The following is a 19491-nucleotide window of genomic DNA, read 5'->3' on the forward strand; positions in this document are numbered from 1 at the left end:
TATCTAAGAATATCTTCCTCCCTTCCCACCCCCTTTCTGGTCTTGGTCACACTCTGTACCATCCCCCACTCCCATTTGCAGGTACAGCATCCATGTTCCCTCACCTAGCACCTCTTTTGCTTGCACCCTGAATCACTTCCCCTCTCTCCATGGTCACTTCCCCTCTCTTTCTTTTCACCTCTCTTCCCTGCTTACTTATGGGTCTAGCATCCATGTCCCCTCCCCTTCACAGTTCTGGCTTCTCTCTGGCCAATCCCCTCCCCCCCCCCCCAAAGAAATGCAACATGCCTGTGGGCCTCCCAAAGCAAAGGCAGTGATCAACCAGGTGGGAAAGGCAGCACTGTGAACAGGCTGCTTGCAGCCAGCCTAGCCCTGGTGGAGCCGGCCGCAAGCAGTGTTTGCACAGCGCTTCTTCAGACAGCCACTGCTTGATGCTGCTTTCGGCCCGCAGGCATGTCGGATCTCACGGGGGAGAGGATCAGTCAGAGAGAGGCCAGAACAAGAAATGCAGTATTCTGTACAAATGGGGAATTCAGTGTTGTGCAGTTGCACAGAATTTCGCCAGTAGTAAACTGTTTAGATGTTTCTATTAATCTAGGAAAAAATATAAATGCTTTTGTTTTTAATCATATTATATTCCATTCTGAGTGGTGTTACCAGATAGAATTGTTTATCTGTGGACAAGCACGTAGCATATTCTCACATGTAGGTGACATCATCCACTGAACCTGTCACAAACAGTCAAAAAGTATATTGGTACTTTAAATCTTTAAGATTGCCCAACATTGGTTCACGGGACCATCAGTTTTCAGTTTATGCTTTGTGCCTTCCTGTTTCATTTGTTCCTTACTTTTAGTCATATTTTTCTATTTCATTTCATCTTTCATTAGGCTTAAAAATTTTCTATTCTTTAGCGTCTCTCCAGACCGGCATAGTTCACTGATGGGTAATAGCTCACCATGACCAGCAGGTGGAGACTGAGACAAAACTTTTGGCTGTGATAATAAGTAGCTGTGCTTCCCCCTAAACTAACCAGTCTGTTCTCAGTCTTCAGCAGGTGTGGTAAGCTGTTGCAGTCTTCCTTTGGTTAGTATAGGGCTATTGGAAGTTGTTTAGTGGCCTTCTTGCCCCATCTGGTGCCAGGCTGAGCTTGAAGGGATCCTTTTGAGGGTCTGTCCGACCTCGGTGGTGTCACACTCGACAGAGTCGAGTCCCTCCCTCCCTCCCTCCATTTCCTCCACCTCCCCAAATTATTACTGAGTCTCTTTGTGTGTTTAAGATTGATCCACCTCAGCCCAGTCATCTCTGTTCTTTTGAGTGAGGTCTGATCTGAGTCCAAGTCCTATCTGTGGCACCCAGACATGAAATTTCTGGTTACAGAGACTTGAGAGATCTTGAAAGGCGCCCTCAAAGGGGCAAAAGCCATGACTAGACTGTATCCTATGGATCAAGAGTTCCAGCAAATGTTTGCTATGCCAAAGATAGACTCCCTGGAAGCACAGGTGACTAAACGCATGTCGTTACCCAATGAGGGAGGAGTTGTGAAGGATACACAGGACCGCAGAGTGGATATGATCCTCAGGAGGCTGTTTGAGACCCTGGCCCTAGGAGTGAAGGCGGTGTCAGCTGCTTCATTCATAATACACGCCTGCCATTTGTGACTGTGAACCCGGGACATGACAGGAGCTGAACCATTACCTCAGCTCCTGCTGGCAGGGGTGGACTATGTGGCTGACAAATTTTATAATGTGATTAGAGTCATGGCGAGAGTCTCCGTTTATACCATCTCCATCCAATGCAAGAGTGGGTCACAAGCAGGAGCAAGTAAGCAGGAAGCAGTGGTGGCCTTGGACCAAGGGGAGGATCCCATAGTATGCTGGCTGTTCAAGCCTTCAGCTCTATTAGAGCTCATTACTGACTCCCTGCGGGAGTTACATTTAGACTCTCAGCAGGCCCTTTCCACTCAGTGTTCTATCCTGAGCAGAGTATGAGCACAGCCCACATCTTTTCCCTGGCATCCTGATATGAGTGTTCTATTCACTGAGCATTGGGATGCTCTTGAGGGTTCTTTAAAGGTAGCCAATGACTAGGCTGTATTCTGTGGTACAGGAGTGTTAACAGATGTTCACTCAGCCTAAGTTGAATTCCTTAGTTGCTCAGGTAACCAAGCATACGTCCCTGCCAGGTGAGGGAGGCATGGTATTAAAGGATATGCAGGATCACAGAGTGGATGTGGTCTTAAAAAGGCAGTTCAATGCGTTGGCTTTAGGGATCAAAGCAGCAGCCTCTTTTGTGGCATGTGCTTGACATACCAGGATGTGTGGGCTCACCCTGGCAGAGGACTAGCCTTTGCCCCAGCTTATACTAGCAATGGTGGATTATGTGACGATGCTCTATGACATCATCAGAGTCTTGAGCAAAGTCTTGGCTTATTCAGTTTCAGCCCACAGAATGTTCTGGATCAGATAATGAAATGGAGATTCCAAGGCTTCTTACAGTAGACTCCCTTTCAAACACAGATCTTGTTTGGAAAGGGTTTGGATGATCTGATGGCCAACATAGCAGATGTGGTCCCTTGGATGAAGACTTGCATGCGCCCTCTCTAGAACACACTACTGTCTCAGTGGTCTCCACAAATGGACTCACTTCAAATGACTCTCCTGTGAACTCTGAAATCCTGTCGCAGTCATTATTACAGGACATGCCCCTTGGAATAACTTCATGGGTAACTCTCACAACAGATGCCAGCTTGTTCAGTCTCGGAGGCCATTGAACATAAGAAGCGCCATCTCCGGATCAGACCTTCGGTCCATCTAGTCCGGTGATCCGCACACGCGGAGGCCCTGCCAGGTATACACCTGGCTTACCCTATAGCCAACCATATCTCTATATGCCTCTCTCAAGGAGATATGCATCAAGTTTGCCCTTGAAGCCTAGGACTGTCGATTCTGCAATAATCTCCCCTGGGAGAGTATTCCAGATGTCAACCACTCTCTGTGTGAAGCAGAACTTCCTGATATTAGTCCTGAACTTGCCCCCCCTTAGCTTCATTTTATGTCCTCTTGTCCGTGTCAAATTGGACAATGTAAATAATCTTCTCTGCTCTATTTTGTCGATTCCTTTCAGTATTTTGAAGGTCTCGATCATATCCCCACGCAGTCTCCTTTTCTCAAGGGAGAACAATCCCAGTGTTTTAAGTCGATCCTCATATTCCAGTTTCTCCATACCCTTCACTAGTTTAGTTGCTCGCCTCTGCACCCTCTCCAGCAGTTTTATATCCTTCTTTAGGTAGGGAGACCAATGTTGGACGCAGTATTCCAAGTGGGGTCTGACCATTGCCCTATAAAGCGGCATTATAACTTTCTCCGATCTACTCGAGATTCCTTTCTTTATCATGCCCAACATTCTATTTGCCTTATTTGCCGCTGCCGCGCATTGTGCCGACGGCTTCAGGGTCCTATCTATCAGTACACCCAGATCCCTTTCTTGTTCACTTTTTCCCAGAGTTGCACCTGACATTCTGTACTCGTATTCCTTATTTTTACTGCCTAAATGCATTACCTTGCATTTCTCCACATTGAACTTCATCTGCCATTTCTCCACCCAGTTTTCTAACCGACACAAATCGCTCTGGAGTTCCTCACTGTCCTCCTGCGATCTGATTTCCCGGCAGAGTTTTGTGTCGTCTGCAAACTTGATGATCTCACTGGATGTTCCGTTTTCCAGGTCATTGATATAAATATTAAAAAGGATCGGCCCAAGTACCGAGCCCTGGGGTACACCACTAGTCACTTTCTCCCAGTCGGAGAACTTCCCATTTATGCCCACTCTCTGCTTCCTATTTTCCAGCCATTTGCCTATCCATCTTTGTATATCTCCCTCTATGCCATGGCTTTGTAGTTTCCTGAGAAGTCTTTCATGTGGAACTTTGTCAAATGCTTTCTGGAAGTCCAAGTATATTAAGTCCACCGGCTTTCCACTATCAATTTGCTTGTTCACGGTCTCAAAGAATTGGAGTAAATTCGTCAAACACGATTTCCCTTTCCTGAATCCATGTTGACTGGGTTTCATCAAGTCGTGTGTGTCCAAGTGCTGAACTATGCTATCCTTGATCAGTGATTCAATCATCTTGCCGGGGACAGACGTAAGACTCACAGGTCTATAGTTGCCCGGTTCTCCTCTCGATCCTTTTTTGAAGATTGGCGTGATGTTCGCTTTCCTCCAGTCGTCTGGTATCTGACCAGTTCTGATTGACAGGTTTGCAAGTTTTTGCAATAACTCTCCGATTTCAACCTTCAATTCCTTCAAGACTCTCGGGTGAATTTCATCCGGTCCAGGGGATTTGTCACTTTTAAGTTTGTCGATCTGGTAGTATATCTGATCTAAGTTCACTTCAACTGTGGTGAGGCTGTCCTCTATTTCTCCTGTAAACAATTTCTCCGCTTCAGGTATTGTTGAGGTGTCCTCCTTCGTAAAGACGGACGCAAAGAAGGAATTTAGTTTGTCTGCGATTTGTTTATCTTCCTTGATGTACCCTTTTCTTCCCTTGTCGTCCAGGGGTCCCACTGCCTCTTTTGCAGGTTTTTTCCCTTTCACGTATCTAAAGAAGGGCTTGAAGTTTTTAGCCTCCCGGGCTATTTTTTCCTCATAGTCCTGTTTTGCATCCCTCACCGCCTTGTGACATTTCTTCTGTTTATCTTTATGTTTGTTCCAGGCTTCGGTTGTCTTCGTGCATTTCCATTTTTTGAAAGAGTCCTTCTTTTCTTTTATGGCTTCCTTCACCTGTATGTTAAGCCATGCCGGTTCTCCTTTGCCTTTAGTTCTCCGATCTTTGGAAATCCTCGGAATGTAGAGATCTTGTGCTTCTGCAATAGTATTTTTCAATAGGCACCATGCCTGATCTACTGTTTCAAGTTTGTCCACCATCTTCTCGAGTCGTTTTGTTACCATGGCTCTCATGCAATCGTATTTACCCTTTTTAAAGTTTAAGGTGGTGGTTAAGGTTTTAGTATGTTTCCCTTTCCCGATGTCAAGTTTAAAGTTGCATCGGATGCCCAGTACAGGGGTGGTGGTCGGCCTCCCATTAACAGACTGGAGCTTCGGGCTATTTGTTTGGCATTATAGAAGCCAGAAAAGAGTCTAGAAGGGCAGGTGGTCTGAGTTTTCTCAGACAATGCCACAATGGTGGCATGTCAATCGCCAAGGAGGCACCAAGAGTGTGCAGCTGAGCTTGGAGGCCTACTTACTTTTCCGGTGGGCAGAGTTATACCTACAGGGGATGTCTGCAGCACATGTTGGGGTTGGCCAACTTATTCTGATGGCTACAGCGAGGAACAAGAAGGTGGACTATTTCTTCAGTCAAAGATCCGAGCCCAGAAACAAAGGCATGGATGACCTAGTCCAACTGTGGACAAAGAGCAAGCTTTTGTATGTATTCCCTCCATGGCCCATGATAGGGCGAATACTTCAGAGAATAGCAAACCACTCAGGAAAGTGACCCTCATAGCTCCAGATTGGCCATACAGACCGTCGTACATGGACCTAGTGCATCGTTAGAGGGACAAGGGTCTAAGACGGCAGGTACAGCCCAATCTTCTATCTCGGGGCCCAGTAGTCATAGAAGATCCGGATTGCTTTTTTATTTTCTAGTTCAATAGTTTTTTATTGAGTATTTTTTGAAAATACAGAAAGCTTTATTTTGACTTCATGTATTTGAACTGCTTCCTGTATTTTCTAAAAATACTCATTAAAAAACTATTGAACTAGAAAAAAAAAAAAAAAGAAGATCCGGATTGCTTTGGTCTTATGGTGTGGCTCTTGAGCACGCGGTGTTATAGTGCAAAGGATACTCTGAGGTAGTCATTGCTACTCTCCTCAGAGCCAAGAAGCCTACGAAAGTCTCTGCTTATGCTCAAGCATGGGAGACGTTTCAGTACTGGTGCACAAAAGAACAAGTAGAGCCATGTAGTGCTCCGATCCCTATGGTGCTAGCTTTTTTCCAAGCAGGTCTCAACAAGGCCTCATGGTGGTGTCTCTCTGGGTTCAAGTGGCAGGCCTCTCGTGCTTCACTTCCAATGGATGCAAAGCTTTCCTGGGTCCTCATCCAGACATAGCCAGATTCCCAGGCTCAGAGTACCAGTAAAGTAATAATTTCCGTCAAGGAACCTTAATGTGGTTTTTCAAGGCTTCAGTCAGGCTCCATAAGAGCCTATTCAGGAGGCGTCCTTGTTGGATCTTACTATCATGATAGTTTTCCTCATGGACATTACATCAGCAAGACAAGTCTTGGAGCTGCAGGCCCTGTCGTGCAGGGAGCTATTCCTTAAGATCATAGAGGTGGTAATTTCCTTGCGCATAGTCCCGTCCTTTTTGCCACAATTCATTTTGGCATTTCATGTCAATCAAGAGGTAAGATTACCAGCGTTCCAGACCACAGGGTCATAGAAAAAGGACTGGATTCTGAGAAAGCTTGATGTGAGGAGGGTCCTCCTATGTTATCCAGAGGTCACCAATGAGTTCTGACTGTTTGGACTGTCTATTTGTGCTAACCAGTCAAGCTATACGTGGTAGGCTTAAGATGGATATGGATGGCCATCTATTCAGCATATATTGCTTGTGGCAAGCAATTCCTGGTCTCCTTGAAAGCACATTCCACAAGAAGCGTAGCCTCTTCGTAAGTGGAAGCTTGGGTGATTTCACCTGGGAAGATTTGTAGGGCAGCAACCTGGTCCACTCTGCACACATTCTCCAAGCTCTACAGAGTGGATGTGGCAGCACTGAAGGGCACCATCAGGGTCCTCAGTGTTGCAAGCAGGCACAGAGGTCCCGCTCTAGATTTTGGGGACTGCTAACCTTGCTAATATGTTTTCTAGTAGATAGGTGTGTTATTCTGGAATCCCGCACTGTTTATATGCCTCTGTCTCAATTAGAAAGTTCAAGTCAAAACTGAGATTTTGGTGTCCATCAGACCTCAAGGGTATGAAGATTAATCTATTTCTATAACACTGGGAAATGTTTGAGCTCCATAAATGTTTCTGATTGGTATGGTTATTTTGATTGTTCATTTAAAATGTTTAACATGTTTGTTATACTTTCAGAACAGAATAGATTTGTAGTTCGGGGAGTCTTCTTGTACTCGTCCTTCTTATGTGTTCATATATAGGGCTATCGCCTGCTTTAGTACAAACTGAAGGGGGCAGCAGAGCCCTTTGGAGAAGAAGTTCAAAACCTGGAATGGATTCCTTCTGCACAGCTCATGAGTATGGGGAGAATACCCTACTATCCAGAGTGACACACCTATCTACTAGAAAAGATATTAGCAAGGTAAGAAACTAATCTCTTTAAAATATTTCAATTTAAAAAAAAAAAATTATGGTAGTGTGCTCGCTTCCACCAAATAACACACCAGCGTGAGGCTAAATAGTGAAAACTATCATGGCATCACAATGTTCTCTTATTAATAACCAGTGCTTTGCATAGAATATTTCCATTTAGATATTTGTTTAAACAAATAAGTACTTATCTCTGGTCCAGTTAAAAACAATGCCATGTAGTTAATACGTCTTTACATCATATAGACACTGAATTCACATTACTCGCATGTGCACCCATAAACAGTATTTATTATCCATAAATTCACTCCATTTTATCCACTTTAATCATCAACTCAGGTCTGGGTTTTGCTTATTGTTTCTTCAGTAGCATTTATACCTAAAATCCATGAAAATTCAAATCAATCATACACGATCCAAAATTACAAAACTCCTCTTAATGTAGTGTTTTACATCTTCATACCCCTTAGTAGTGGCAATAGATTATACTACTGTAGAACCAGGAAAAAATAGTTTGGAAAATGTTAGCTAGCTATCACTGACCTTTTTACCTGTTACGTACCAACACTGAACCAAATGATGTTAACTACAGCTAAAGCATTATAAATGTATTGGATTATTTGATTTGACGCACCCTGCCTTATTCATTCAGATCAGGGGAGAAACTTCAAAGCTGCTATAATTAAAGATCTATGTCAAATATATGGAATAATAAAGATTAAAACACCATGTCATCCCAGGAAGACAGGACTTGCAAGCAATTCAGCTTCACTGCATGAAATGTCGTAGACTTTGCCCATCATTGAATAGAGTAATTGGATCATGTTGTCTGTGGTCATCCAATTCCTGAAGTTTTGAAAGCTCAGTCAACTTGCTTCTTGGATTTGAACACTCCTTAGTTCCTTTGGTCCAAGGTATTAGCAGAAGCAGTATTAGCAGTAAATACTGCTTTGGTATATATATATATCCCAAGTGTCTGTCCAGTCCAAAACCCATCTATGGTACTTATAAGTTTGCTTTCTATCTTCTGAAGTGTAAAGATTTTGATTTTGTGTATTTTGTTATTCCTGTTGAATCTTTAATCTGGAGGACTTTATCCTTCATTAGTTGTTTTCTATTGATTAGTTTATTAGTTCCTAAGGAAGATTTTCCTATTTATTGCCTTTGCTCGTCTTTGTTATGATTAAGAACTGCCTGGCTAGGGAGTACACAGGTTTCTAAAGTGATGACATCACAGCTCAGTTCTTGGTCTCCACCTTCTGACAGGACATCACAAGTCTAACCGTCTGGAAGGATTCAGAGAAAGCAATTACCTGCTAATTTTCTAACTTACCCTTAATGCACACTAATAAATAGAGCCCTTTTGAGTAAGAGTTATATATTCTTTATTGTGGCCATACCCCATATTATCCCAGGATAAGCAGGCAGCATATTCTCACGGATGGGTGACGTCACCGACGGAACCCCGGTACGGACACTTGAAAAGTGAATCGCAACTTTAAGTTTAGAAAGTTCACGATTAGCCCGCACCGCGCATGCGCGAGTGCCTTCTCGCCCGACTTAGGCGTGCGATCCCTCAGTTTTCTAATTTCCGCAGAGCTAGAAAGATGCATTTTTCAACACTGTTGGGAATTTTTTCTATCACTCATGAGACCAGATGGGATGTGTTGGTTAAGCCCAAAAAGAAGCCTCCACCTGCTCAGCCTTTTAAGCCTGCTTCCTCTTACCAATGCAGATATGCTGCCAAACCTACTCCTCAGGCACCTATCCAGCCTCATCGACAACGACAACAGCCACGTCAATAACCTAAACAACCAGCTGCTCCTCGGAAACCTGCACAGCCTTTTTGACGTGTTCCTTCAGAGCATAGCCAGAGTTCCACTGCTACTTTCTCTGCCTCAACCGATAGGGGGACGTCTTCAGATTTACATCAATCACTGGGAGCTCAACATCATTCATCAAGCTTTCATTTTCACACCCTTCCTCTGGACTATCCTCCAAAAGAGTCTGCTTTAAATCTGACGCAGTCCTCTCTACTTCTCCAGGAGGTTCAATCTCTCCTCCTCCTCAATGCCATTGAGGAAGTTCCTCCCTCTCAACACAACCAAGGCTTTTACTTCCGATATTTCTTGGTCCCCAGAAAGACAGGAAGTCTGAGACCCATCCTGGATCTCCGAGCTCTCAACAAATATCTTGTCAAAGAGAAGTTTTGAATGCTCTCTCTCGCCCTCCTTTATCCCCTATTGGCTCAGAAGGAATGGTTATGCTCTCTGGACCTCAAGAAAGCCTACACGCATATACCAATTCATCCGGCTTCGAGAAGATGCCTTCGCTTTCAAATCAGTCATCGTCACTACCAGTACAAAGTTTTTACCTTCGGCCTGGCATCTTCTCCCAGAGTCTTCACGAAGTGCATGACTGTAGTGGCAGCAGCCCTCTGATCCCAGGGTCTTCAGGTGTTTCCTTATCTGGATGACTAGTTGATCAAGGCTTCATCATCTCAGGAGGTGACCTGGGCGATGACTCACACAATTTATTTCCTTCAAACTTTGGGCTTCAAAATCAATTTCCCAAAGTCCAACCTTCAACCGACTCAACGTCTTCAGTTCATCGGGGCTATTCTAGATTCTACTCTCATGAGGGCGTGTCTTCCTCCAGATCACCTAGCTGCCTTGCTTCATCTCTATCAACAGATGTTTTAGCTACAAACGATCTCTGCAAGATGCTTGATTGTTTTCCTGGGCCACATGACCTCCACAGTTCATGTCACCCCACTAGCCAGATAGCATCTTCGCACTCCACAGTTTGCCCTAGCTTCTCAGTGGTGTCAGGCGACAGATCCGCTCTCACGGCATATCTTTGTAACCTCATCTCTTCTGTAGTTGCTCCACTGGTGGATGACTTCTTCCAGTCTATCCAGAGGTCTTCTTTTCCATCTTCCTCCGCATCGCCAGGTACTCACGACGGATGCTTCTCCCTATGCCTGGGGAGCACACATGAGCGGCCTTCAAACACAGGGTTATTGGACTTCCAAAGAATGCACGTTTCACATCAATTTGCTGGTGCTCAGAGCGATGTATTACGCGCTAAAAGCTTTCCAACATCTCCTGACCGACTAAGTCCTCCTCCTTTGCACGGACAATCAAGTAGTGATGTACTACATCAACAAGCAAGGAGGCACGGGCTCTCTTCCCCTTTGTCAAGAGGCTCAAAAGATTTGGCTTTGGGCGACCACCCGCAATCTTTTTCTGCGAGCAATCTACATACAGGGCGAACAGAATTCCTTGACAGACAACCTCAGCCAAATTATCCAGCCTCACGAATGGACACTCAGCTCAACAACTCTTCAGTCCATCTTTGCACAATGGAGCACTCCTCAAGTGGACTTATTCGCAGCTCCCCACAACAACAAACTGCCCCGCTTCTGCTCCAGGCTTTCTCTCCTCACCGCCTGGAAGCAGATGCATTTCTTCTGGATTCGACGCAATTGTTCTTGTATTCGTTCCCTCCCACTCCTCTTATCCTGAAAACTCTTTTCAAACTCCAGCAGGAGTCAGCCACCATGATACTCATAGCTCCTCAGTGGCCCAGACAACATTGGTCCTCCCTTCTACTTCAACTCAGCACCAGGGAACCCATACTACTTCCAATATTTCCTACTCTGCTTACACAGAATCAAGGAGCTCTTATTCATCCCAACCTGCAATCATTACAACTGACAGCTTGGTATCTCTCAGGCTGACATCATTGCATCTCTCTGTCTGTCCGTACTATCATTTACGCTTGCAGGAAACTGGCCACTCAATAGTGTTATCAACAAAAGTGGACTCGGTTTTCTTCCTGGTGTCTCTGTCATCATCATAATCCAGCTTCCTTGTCATATCTACTTCATCTCTATGATTCTGGTCTTAAATCTACATCTATCAGAGTCCATTTCGGCGCTATTACAGCTTTTCACATGTCAGTTGAGGGAAAGCCTCTCACTGCTTATCCATTGGTCTCCAGATTCATGAAAGGGCTTTTCAATGTTAAACCACCTCTCAAGCCTCCCCCTGTCATCTGGGACCTTAATATAGTTCTTTCCAGGTTGATAAAGCCACCATTTGAACCAATGGCAAAAGCTCATCTCAAATTTCTCACCTGGAAAGTAGTTTTTCTCATCTCCCTCCCTTCTGCCAGGAGAGTCAGTGAGCTACAAGCATTGGTCGCAGATCTACCATTCACAGTTTTTCACCATGATAAAGTGGTTCTACGCATGCATCCTAAGTTTTTACCAAAAGTAGTTACGGACTTTCATCTCAATCAGTCCATTGTTCTTCCAGTTTTTTTCCCTAAGCCTCATTCTCATCCATGAGAAACAGCGCTGCACATTTTGGACTGTAAACGTGCTTTGGCCTACTTCATCAATCGGACAAAGCCTCATAGAACATATCCCCAACTCTTCATCTCATTTGATCCTAACAAGTTGGGTCATCCTGTCACCAAATGGACAATATCCAGCTGGTTGGCTGCCTGTATCTCATTCTGCTATACTCAGACCAGACTGCCTCTGGAGAGTCATGCCACTGCTCACAAAGTCTGTGCCATGGTAGCTTCTGTAGCTTTCCTCAGATCTACTCCTGTTGAGGAAATCTGCAAAGCTGCCACCTGGTCCTCAGTTCATACCTTCACTTCACATTACTGTCTGGAAATTTTGCAAAATTTGTTTTCTTAATGGCCAACTCTCCCTCAATCCCTTTCTAGTTAGTTTGGAGGTCACCCATCAGTGAGAATATGTTGCCTGCTTGTCCTGGGATAAAGCACAGTTACTCACCATATCAGGTATTATCCCAGGACAAGCAGGCAGCATATTCTCACATGTGGGTGACGTCATCCACGGAGCCCCGATGCGGACAGCTTTTCAAGCAAACTTGATTGAAGATTTCAAGTTTGCTAGTGCTGCACCACGCATGTGTGTGCCTTCCTGATCCACTAGAGGGTGCATCCCATCCTCATGGTCTTCAGTTCTTAGTTTTCCGCGGAGCCAGAAAGCCCTGTCTCTCTTCTCTGCGTTCTTATAAGTGCCTTTCTAGCACCGCGGCTTCTTTATTTTGTTAGGGAGTCGTTGTGCGTTTGTTGATTGATCGTGTATTTCTTTGTTTCAAAAAAAAAAAAAAAAGGACTTTTTATTGTGTTTCTGCTGGTTCCACCGGCAGGCCCTTCTTGGGCCTCAGCCATGCGGCTAGGCCTCATTTGGCTGCAGCTGTATTTTCTTCTTCCCTGGCCTCTCTCTGGGCTCACCTCGTGTGAGCAGGATGGCCAGGACCATTTTTCCTTCGTTGGAATCGGACTGAGTAGCTTCGATCCCCGATAAGTCTTCTTTCTTTCTTTCTGTTCTTCTAGCTGCGTTACCTCGGTAATGCCACCGGCTGAGTCTCAGGCATTCCAGGCATCGAGTGCACTCGTGCCCGCCTCTACGAGACCTTCGAAGCGTGCCTCCTTTCATGGGAATACTCATCTCGAGGTTGCCCTTTATGGAGTGCACTGCTGCACCTTTATTACCAGTTTCATTGGTACGGTGCCGACTTCTGAACCTCGAGGTGCCTCGACGTCGACTGAGGCTTCGTGCCTCGACGTCGACTGGGGTTTCGTGCCTCGACGTCGACTGGGGCTTCGTGCCTCGACGTCGACTGGGGTTTCGTGCCTCGACGTCGACTGGGGCTTCGTGCCTCGACGTCGACTGGGGCTTCGTGCCTCGCCGTCGACTGGGGCTTCGTGCCTCGCCGTCGACTGGGGCTTCGTGCCTCGCCGTCGACTGGGGTTTCGTGCCTCGACGTCGACTGGGGCTTCGTGCCTCGACGTCGACTGGGGCTTCGTGCCTCGCCGTCCACTGAGGCTTCGTGCCTCGACGTCCACTGGGGCTTCGTGCCTCGACGTCCACTGGGGCTTCGTGCCTCGACGTCCACTGGGGCTACGTGCCTCGACGTCCACTGGGGCTACGGGCCTCGACGTCCACTGGGGCTACGGGCCTCGACGTCCACTGGGGCTTCGGGCCTCGACGTCCACTGGGGCTTCGGGCCTCGACGTCCACTGGGGCTTCGGGCCTCGACGTCCACTGGGGCTTCGGGCCTCGCCGTCCACTGGGGCTTCGGGCCTCGACGTCCACTGGGGCTTCGGGCCTCGACGTCCACTGGGGCTTCGGGCCTCGACGTCCACTGGGGCTTCGGGCCTCGACGTCCACTGGGGCTTCGGGCCTCGACGTCCACTGGGGCTTCGGGCCTCGACGTCCACTGGGGCTTCGGGCCTCGACGTCCACTGGGGCTTCGGGCCTCGACGTCCACTGGGGCTTCGGGCCTCGACGTCCACTGGGGCTTCGGGCCTCGACGTCCACTGGGGCTTCGGGCCTCGACGTCGACTGCGGCTTGGTGCCTCACCACCGCCTGAGGCCCTGTGCCTCGATGTAGGAGGCGGCTTGGTGCCTTGACGTCATCTAAGGCTTTGTGCTTCGACTTTCTGCCTCGATGTCGACTGGGGCTTGGTGTCTCGACGTCGACGGATGCTTTGTACCTTCGACGTCGGCTGCGGCCGTGTGCTCCGCGTCACTTGACGCTTGTGCTTCGGCGGCGCCTGAGGCTTGTGCCTCGACGTCGACTGAGGCTGGGGGCCTCATTGTCGGCTGGAGATCTGTGCCTCGTCGTTGCCGAGGCTTCGTGTCTCGCCGTCGACTGGAGCTTTGTGACTTGACGTCGCTTGGGGCTTTGCCCTTTGGTTGGCGGTGGCCTTGTGTCTCGATGTCGACTGTGGCTTGGTGCCGCAACGTCGCTGGGGGCTTTATATCTCGGCAGCGGCTGAGGCTTTGGGCCTCGGCGTCGACTACGGGTTTGCTCCCCGTTATCGACGGGGGCTTAGTGTCTCGACGTCGTCTGGGACTCTGTGCCTCGGCGTCTCCGGCTCCTGTTCGAAAGGGTTCCCCGCTTTCTCTTCGGTTCATTCCGGGCAGCCGTGACGGAATCTTGTAGTATGGAGTTTGGTTGCCTGGAGGAGACTCTCTCCCTGCTCCGGCTCTATTGCTCCTGCCATGCGTTATCTCGCTTGGCACAGAGTGTGGCTGAGGATCCGAACCTCCAGGATCGTCTCGCCACTTTTACTTGCGTGAGTTCTGCGCTTCTTGAGGCCTCTCTTGCGGTGGCCACTAACCGCCTCTCAGAACGCGACCGATCCTTCACCTATTGGGACGCCTTCAGCTGAATCCCGTCTGCCTTGGTGGTTTGGACTCCTTCTCCGGAGGGGCCCTCCGGATACCTTTCTTGTGTTCTCGGCCTCCTTCGCAGCAGCCGCAATAGCTGCAGCAGCGCCGGGTTATGGTCCAGTCGGCGACTACTGGCCGTCTTTTTGACTATTCTCGCATAGCCTCCGGGCTGCTCTCCTTCTGGGATTCCTCCCCTCCCTTCGGGAGGGGTGTCTCCGTGTCTACGCACCGGGAGTATAGCCTCGCTTCTGTTGGTTGGGCATTCCCATCCTCCCATCTGCGTCTGGTCCAGGCCTTTCGTGACCTACACTAGTTCTAGTCCAGGAGTGGTTCAGACTCTGCCCGCCCCAGTCTCGGGAGTCCGTCGGGGCGGACCTGGACCCAGTTTGTCTGCGCTCCTTCTTGTCTCGGCCTCAGGGGGTGGCCCTTGTTTGTTTATGCCGGAAGGTGGCCCCTCTGTCCTCGGTCCACCTCCGGTCTTTTCTGCCTCGGCAGGCCGCCTGTCTGCGCTTGAGTCAGCTGGTGTCTCCGCAGTCTTCGGCCTCGGCCTTTTGGGATCATGGGTCTCCACGGTTCATGTCCCGATGTTCGCCTGGTTTCATCTTCGTGTTCCCCGCTGGACCCGAGCATCTCAGTGGTGGCAGGATCGGGATCCCGCTTCCAAGCACATTGTGGTGCCTCCCTCCTTGACACGCTTGTTTCGTTGATGTGCCACCTCTTCGTATCCCCGCATCAGAAGGTTCTGCCGATGGACTCCTCGGCATAGGTTTAGGGGTGCACCTCGACGGCCTTTGGACTCAGGGTCTTTGGTCGGGTGCGGGCCGTCGCAGCCGCATCAATCTGCTGGAGCTCCGGGCCATTTATAATGCTGGGGTGGATTTTCGTTATTGGTTGCAAGATTGCGGGGTCCTGGTGCGTCCCGACATCCCGGTGGCGATGTATTCTGTGACCATGCCAGGGTGTACAGGTTCCCTGTTACTTTGCAGGGGAGCCCTTCGTCATTGGCAGGGGGCGTTACACCACTACTTATTTCTTTGGGCGGTGTATTTCCGGGGCGAGCAGCATTGTCTGGTGGACACGTTGAGTCGCCCTTCTCGGCCGCATGAATGGTCGCTCCATTCTCAGACTCTGCGGCATGTGGTTGTTCGGTGGGGAACCCCACAGGTAGTTCTGTTCGCTTCGCCCCTCACTCACTGGTTGCCTCGATATTGCTCGAGGATGTTCTCCCAGGTTCGCATCGAGGTGGATGCTTTCCTTCTCGATTGGATGGGCAGGTTCCTCTATGCGTTCCCTCCCTTTACTCTGATTCTCAGATCTTTGATGCACCTCCTGTCGGGCTGCGCCACCATAATCTTGCTGGCTTCTCTGTGGCCCTGACAGCTGTGGTTCTCCCTGCTCCTTCAGCGTGTCAGGGAGCCTCTGCTTCTACCTATGTTCCCTTCTCTGCTTTCTCAGTGTTGAGGTTTCTGTTGCCTCCCAATCTGCAGTCTCTACACTTATCAGCTTGGTTCCTCGCAACGTGCCTCCCTCCTTCTGTTTCTCTCAGTCGGTGGGGATATTCTCGAGGCTTCTCGTATGGGCTCCACTCGGCAATGCTTTTCCCAGAAATGCTTCTGATTTGCTGCGTTGTGTGCTGAGCACTGCATGGATCCACTCTCTGCCTCCTTCCCTTCAGTGCTGGATTTTCTGTTCCACTTGTCTCGGTCTGGTCTCAAATCGACATCTATCCGAGTCCACCTCTGTGCGATTGCTGCCTTTCCTTGGCCGCTGGATGGGAAGCTGCTCTCCGTCCATCCGACAGTTTCCCGCTTTCTGAAGGGTCTCTTCAATGTTCATCCTCCGCTCAAGCCCCCTCCGGTGGTTTGGGATCTTAGGGTGGTCCTGGCTCAATTGGTGAAACCTCCGTTTGAACCCATTGATAACGCTCTTTTGATCCGTTTCACCTGGCGGGTGGTATTCCTGGTTGGTCTCGCGTCTGTTCGTAGAGTCCGTGAGCTGCAACCTCTGGTTGCGGACCCGTCTTCTGCTGTATTTTATCAGGACGCAGTGGTCCTGCGTACTCATTACAAGTTCTTGCCCAAGAAGGTTTTGGACTTTCATCTCAATCGTTCCATTGTTCTTCCGGTCTTTTTTCCGAAGCCCCACTCTCATCCTGGCGTGGTGGCGCTTCATATGATTGACTGTAAGAGGGCGTTGGCTTTTTATCTTCAACGCACTCAGTCTCATCGGACGGTTCCTCAATTGTTTTTGTCCTTCGACCCTACTCGGGTGGGACGCCCTGTTTCCCAGCACACCTCGTCCAACTGGTTGGCTGCTGGTTTGCTACGCTCAGGCTGGTCTCGCGCTGCATGGTCGAGTCCCGGGACATAGAGTCCGAGCGATGGCGGCTTCTGTAGCTTTCCTCAGGTCAACGCCTATCGAGGAGATTTGCAAGGCTGCCACTTGGTCTTCGGTTCATTCTTTCACCTCCCACTACTGTCTGGATACTCTGTCCAGGAGCGACGGCCGGTTTGGCCAGTCGGTTTTGCGTAATCTGTTTTCTTGAATTGCCAACTTCCCTCCGTCCCTTTTTGGTTAGCTTGGAGGTCACCCACATGTGAGAATATGCTGCCTGCTTGTCCTGGGATAAAGCACAGTTACTTACCGTAACAGGTGTTATCCAGGGACAGCAGGCAGATATTCTCACAACCCGCCCGCCTCCCCAAGGTTGGCTTCTTTGCTAGCTATCTAAACTGAAGACCATGAGGAGGGGATGCGCCCTCTAGTGGATCAGGAAGGCACACACATGCGTGGTGCAGCACTAGCAAACTTGAAATCTTCAATCAAGTTTGCTTGAAAAGCTGTCCACATCGGGGCTCTGTGGATGACGTCACCCACATGTGAGAATATCTGCCTGCTGTCCCTGGATAACACCTGTTACGGTAAGTAACTGTGCTTTATCCAGGGACAGCAGGCAGATATTCTCACAACCCACCCACCTCCCTTGGTTGGCTTCTTAGATGGCTTATCTTAACTGAGGGACCGCGCGCCTACGTCGGGCGGGAAGGCACTCGTGCAAGCAAGAAGCGGGCTAATCGCAAACTTACTAAACTTAAAGTTGCAATTTACTTTTCAAGTGTCCAAACCAGGGCTCCGTCGGTGACGTCACCCATCCGTTAGAATATCTGCCTGCTTTTCCTGGATAACACCTGTTACAGTAAGTAACTGTGTTTTATTGAAAGTACCTTCATCCTTAAATTCCGTTTTCGGCTGTTTTTGCTTCATTTGTCCTTCACATGTATCAGTTTGATGCCTGTATAGTTCTTCGGTGACAATCATTAAAACAGTGCCCAAATATACCTGCCTTTCTTGAATAAAAATTTCCTCAACTTTAACAACATAGCCAACTTTATTTCTGTTCTCACAGGACTTGGAGATTAAAATCGATTCTGCCAAGGCCCTGGCAGACTCTTTAGACAAGGCCGAGTGTTCTTCCTTCCCATACCTGAATACGCTGCTGAGGATCCTGGCCACTCGCTGCATGATGCAAGCAGTCTATTTCTGCTCTGGAATGGACAGCGATTTTCATCATTATGGTCTAGCCTCTCCTATCTACACACATTTCACCTCACCCATTAGAAGGTAATTAAGTTTCTGTAATAATGTTTTAAAGTAATAATCTTTCTGTCCCTTCCCCCCAATCTTACCAAATCAAGCATGAGCAGAGGGAAGGTTACAAAACATCTGGAGCTCGTATGGTGACAGATTGATGAGAAAATAAAACCAAACTGTTCAGTCACAATTCTATGCTTAGAACTCCATACTGCTATATATGTTCTAAAAATTAATGAAGAATAAGAAATTATAACTGTTGCCTAAGAGTAAGTAGATTAGGTTAACAAGACAGTAGTTCTATACTAGCAGTTGCATTTCTAGCAGAGGAAGAAGATTGCTTCCTCAGATTGGTGAACGGTGTTTTAAGAAAATCTTTAATAAAGTAAGTAAAATTTCATCTGGCTTTATCATTTTGCTGTAAATAGAAACACTTGTATGGCATAATGCTACTTTTTATGTTTTAAATTTATATGCATTATGCTTTGTCTTAATTTCTCTAGGTATTCGGATATAATAGTGCATCGGCTTTTGGCAGCAGCTATAGGAGCAGATTGTACATATCCAGAACTGATGGATAAACACAAACTAGCAGAAATATGTAAAAATCTCAATTACAGGCACAAAATGGCTCAATATTCACAAAGAGCATCCGTTGCATTTCACACTCAGGTAAGCAGTGGAGTTCCTTAGAAACTGTTGGCCACTTCTAATTGACAGGCACTTAAATTGTATTTTAAATATGAAAGTTGACAAGGTAAAAGAGAATGGCAAAGAAGGGGTTCTGGTTAGAAGGCTAGTTCTGTTACGTCCCTTCCGGAATCAATCCGAAAGGTGTTTCACCTCAACCCATGACCCGGGTCTTGCAGAAATTCATACATTTTTCTCTTCATTGCTCCTCCCACTTGTCTGAGGAATACAGAGCCCCCTATAGTTTTTCATTTTTGAAGGTGAAACGTGCAGAAGTCTTTCTGATCTGCTCTGCATCTTTACTTATTTTTTTCGCTTAAAGTTCTTCATTTTGTTCGATGGTATATTGCCTTGAGAATTCTTTGGAGGTATTCTCTGCCTGGAAAAGAACACAGGGCAAGCTTCAGGTGGACTTATGGAGTTATCTGCAGTGTGCCACCTTCGGAGCTTGGGGTCCATCCATCTTAGGAGCGTGCGTACCTTCTAACCCTGTCAGTGGTTTAAGTGCAGGTTGGATGCTCCCTGAGTTAGAGCCCTCAGGCTATTAGCACAGGCTGCATTTTCCTGCCCCCAGTCGCAGGAGGAGGTTCCAAGTGGATGGAGGTTTTGGTCGGGGCCCATATGACTTGCAGCTTGAAAAGATCTTGAAGA

At 47.8% G+C, this 19491-nt stretch overlaps 1 protein-coding gene across 1 annotated transcript in view; it reads left to right on the top strand.

Moving 5' to 3' along the window:
- Positions 1-19491, top strand: part of DIS3 (DIS3 homolog, exosome endoribonuclease and 3'-5' exoribonuclease) — a 169225-nt gene that overhangs the window by 125901 nt on the left and 23833 nt on the right. The window contains exons 17-18 of the mRNA XM_033947503.1: positions 17966-18180; positions 18654-18822. Of these exons, the coding sequence (XP_033803394.1) occupies positions 17966-18180; positions 18654-18822 (384 nt within the window). The remainder of the gene's footprint in view (positions 1-17965; positions 18181-18653; positions 18823-19491) is intronic.

Source organism: Geotrypetes seraphini, chromosome 6, assembly GCF_902459505.1.
Source record: "Geotrypetes seraphini chromosome 6, aGeoSer1.1, whole genome shotgun sequence".
Lineage (NCBI taxonomy): Eukaryota > Metazoa > Chordata > Amphibia > Gymnophiona > Dermophiidae > Geotrypetes > Geotrypetes seraphini.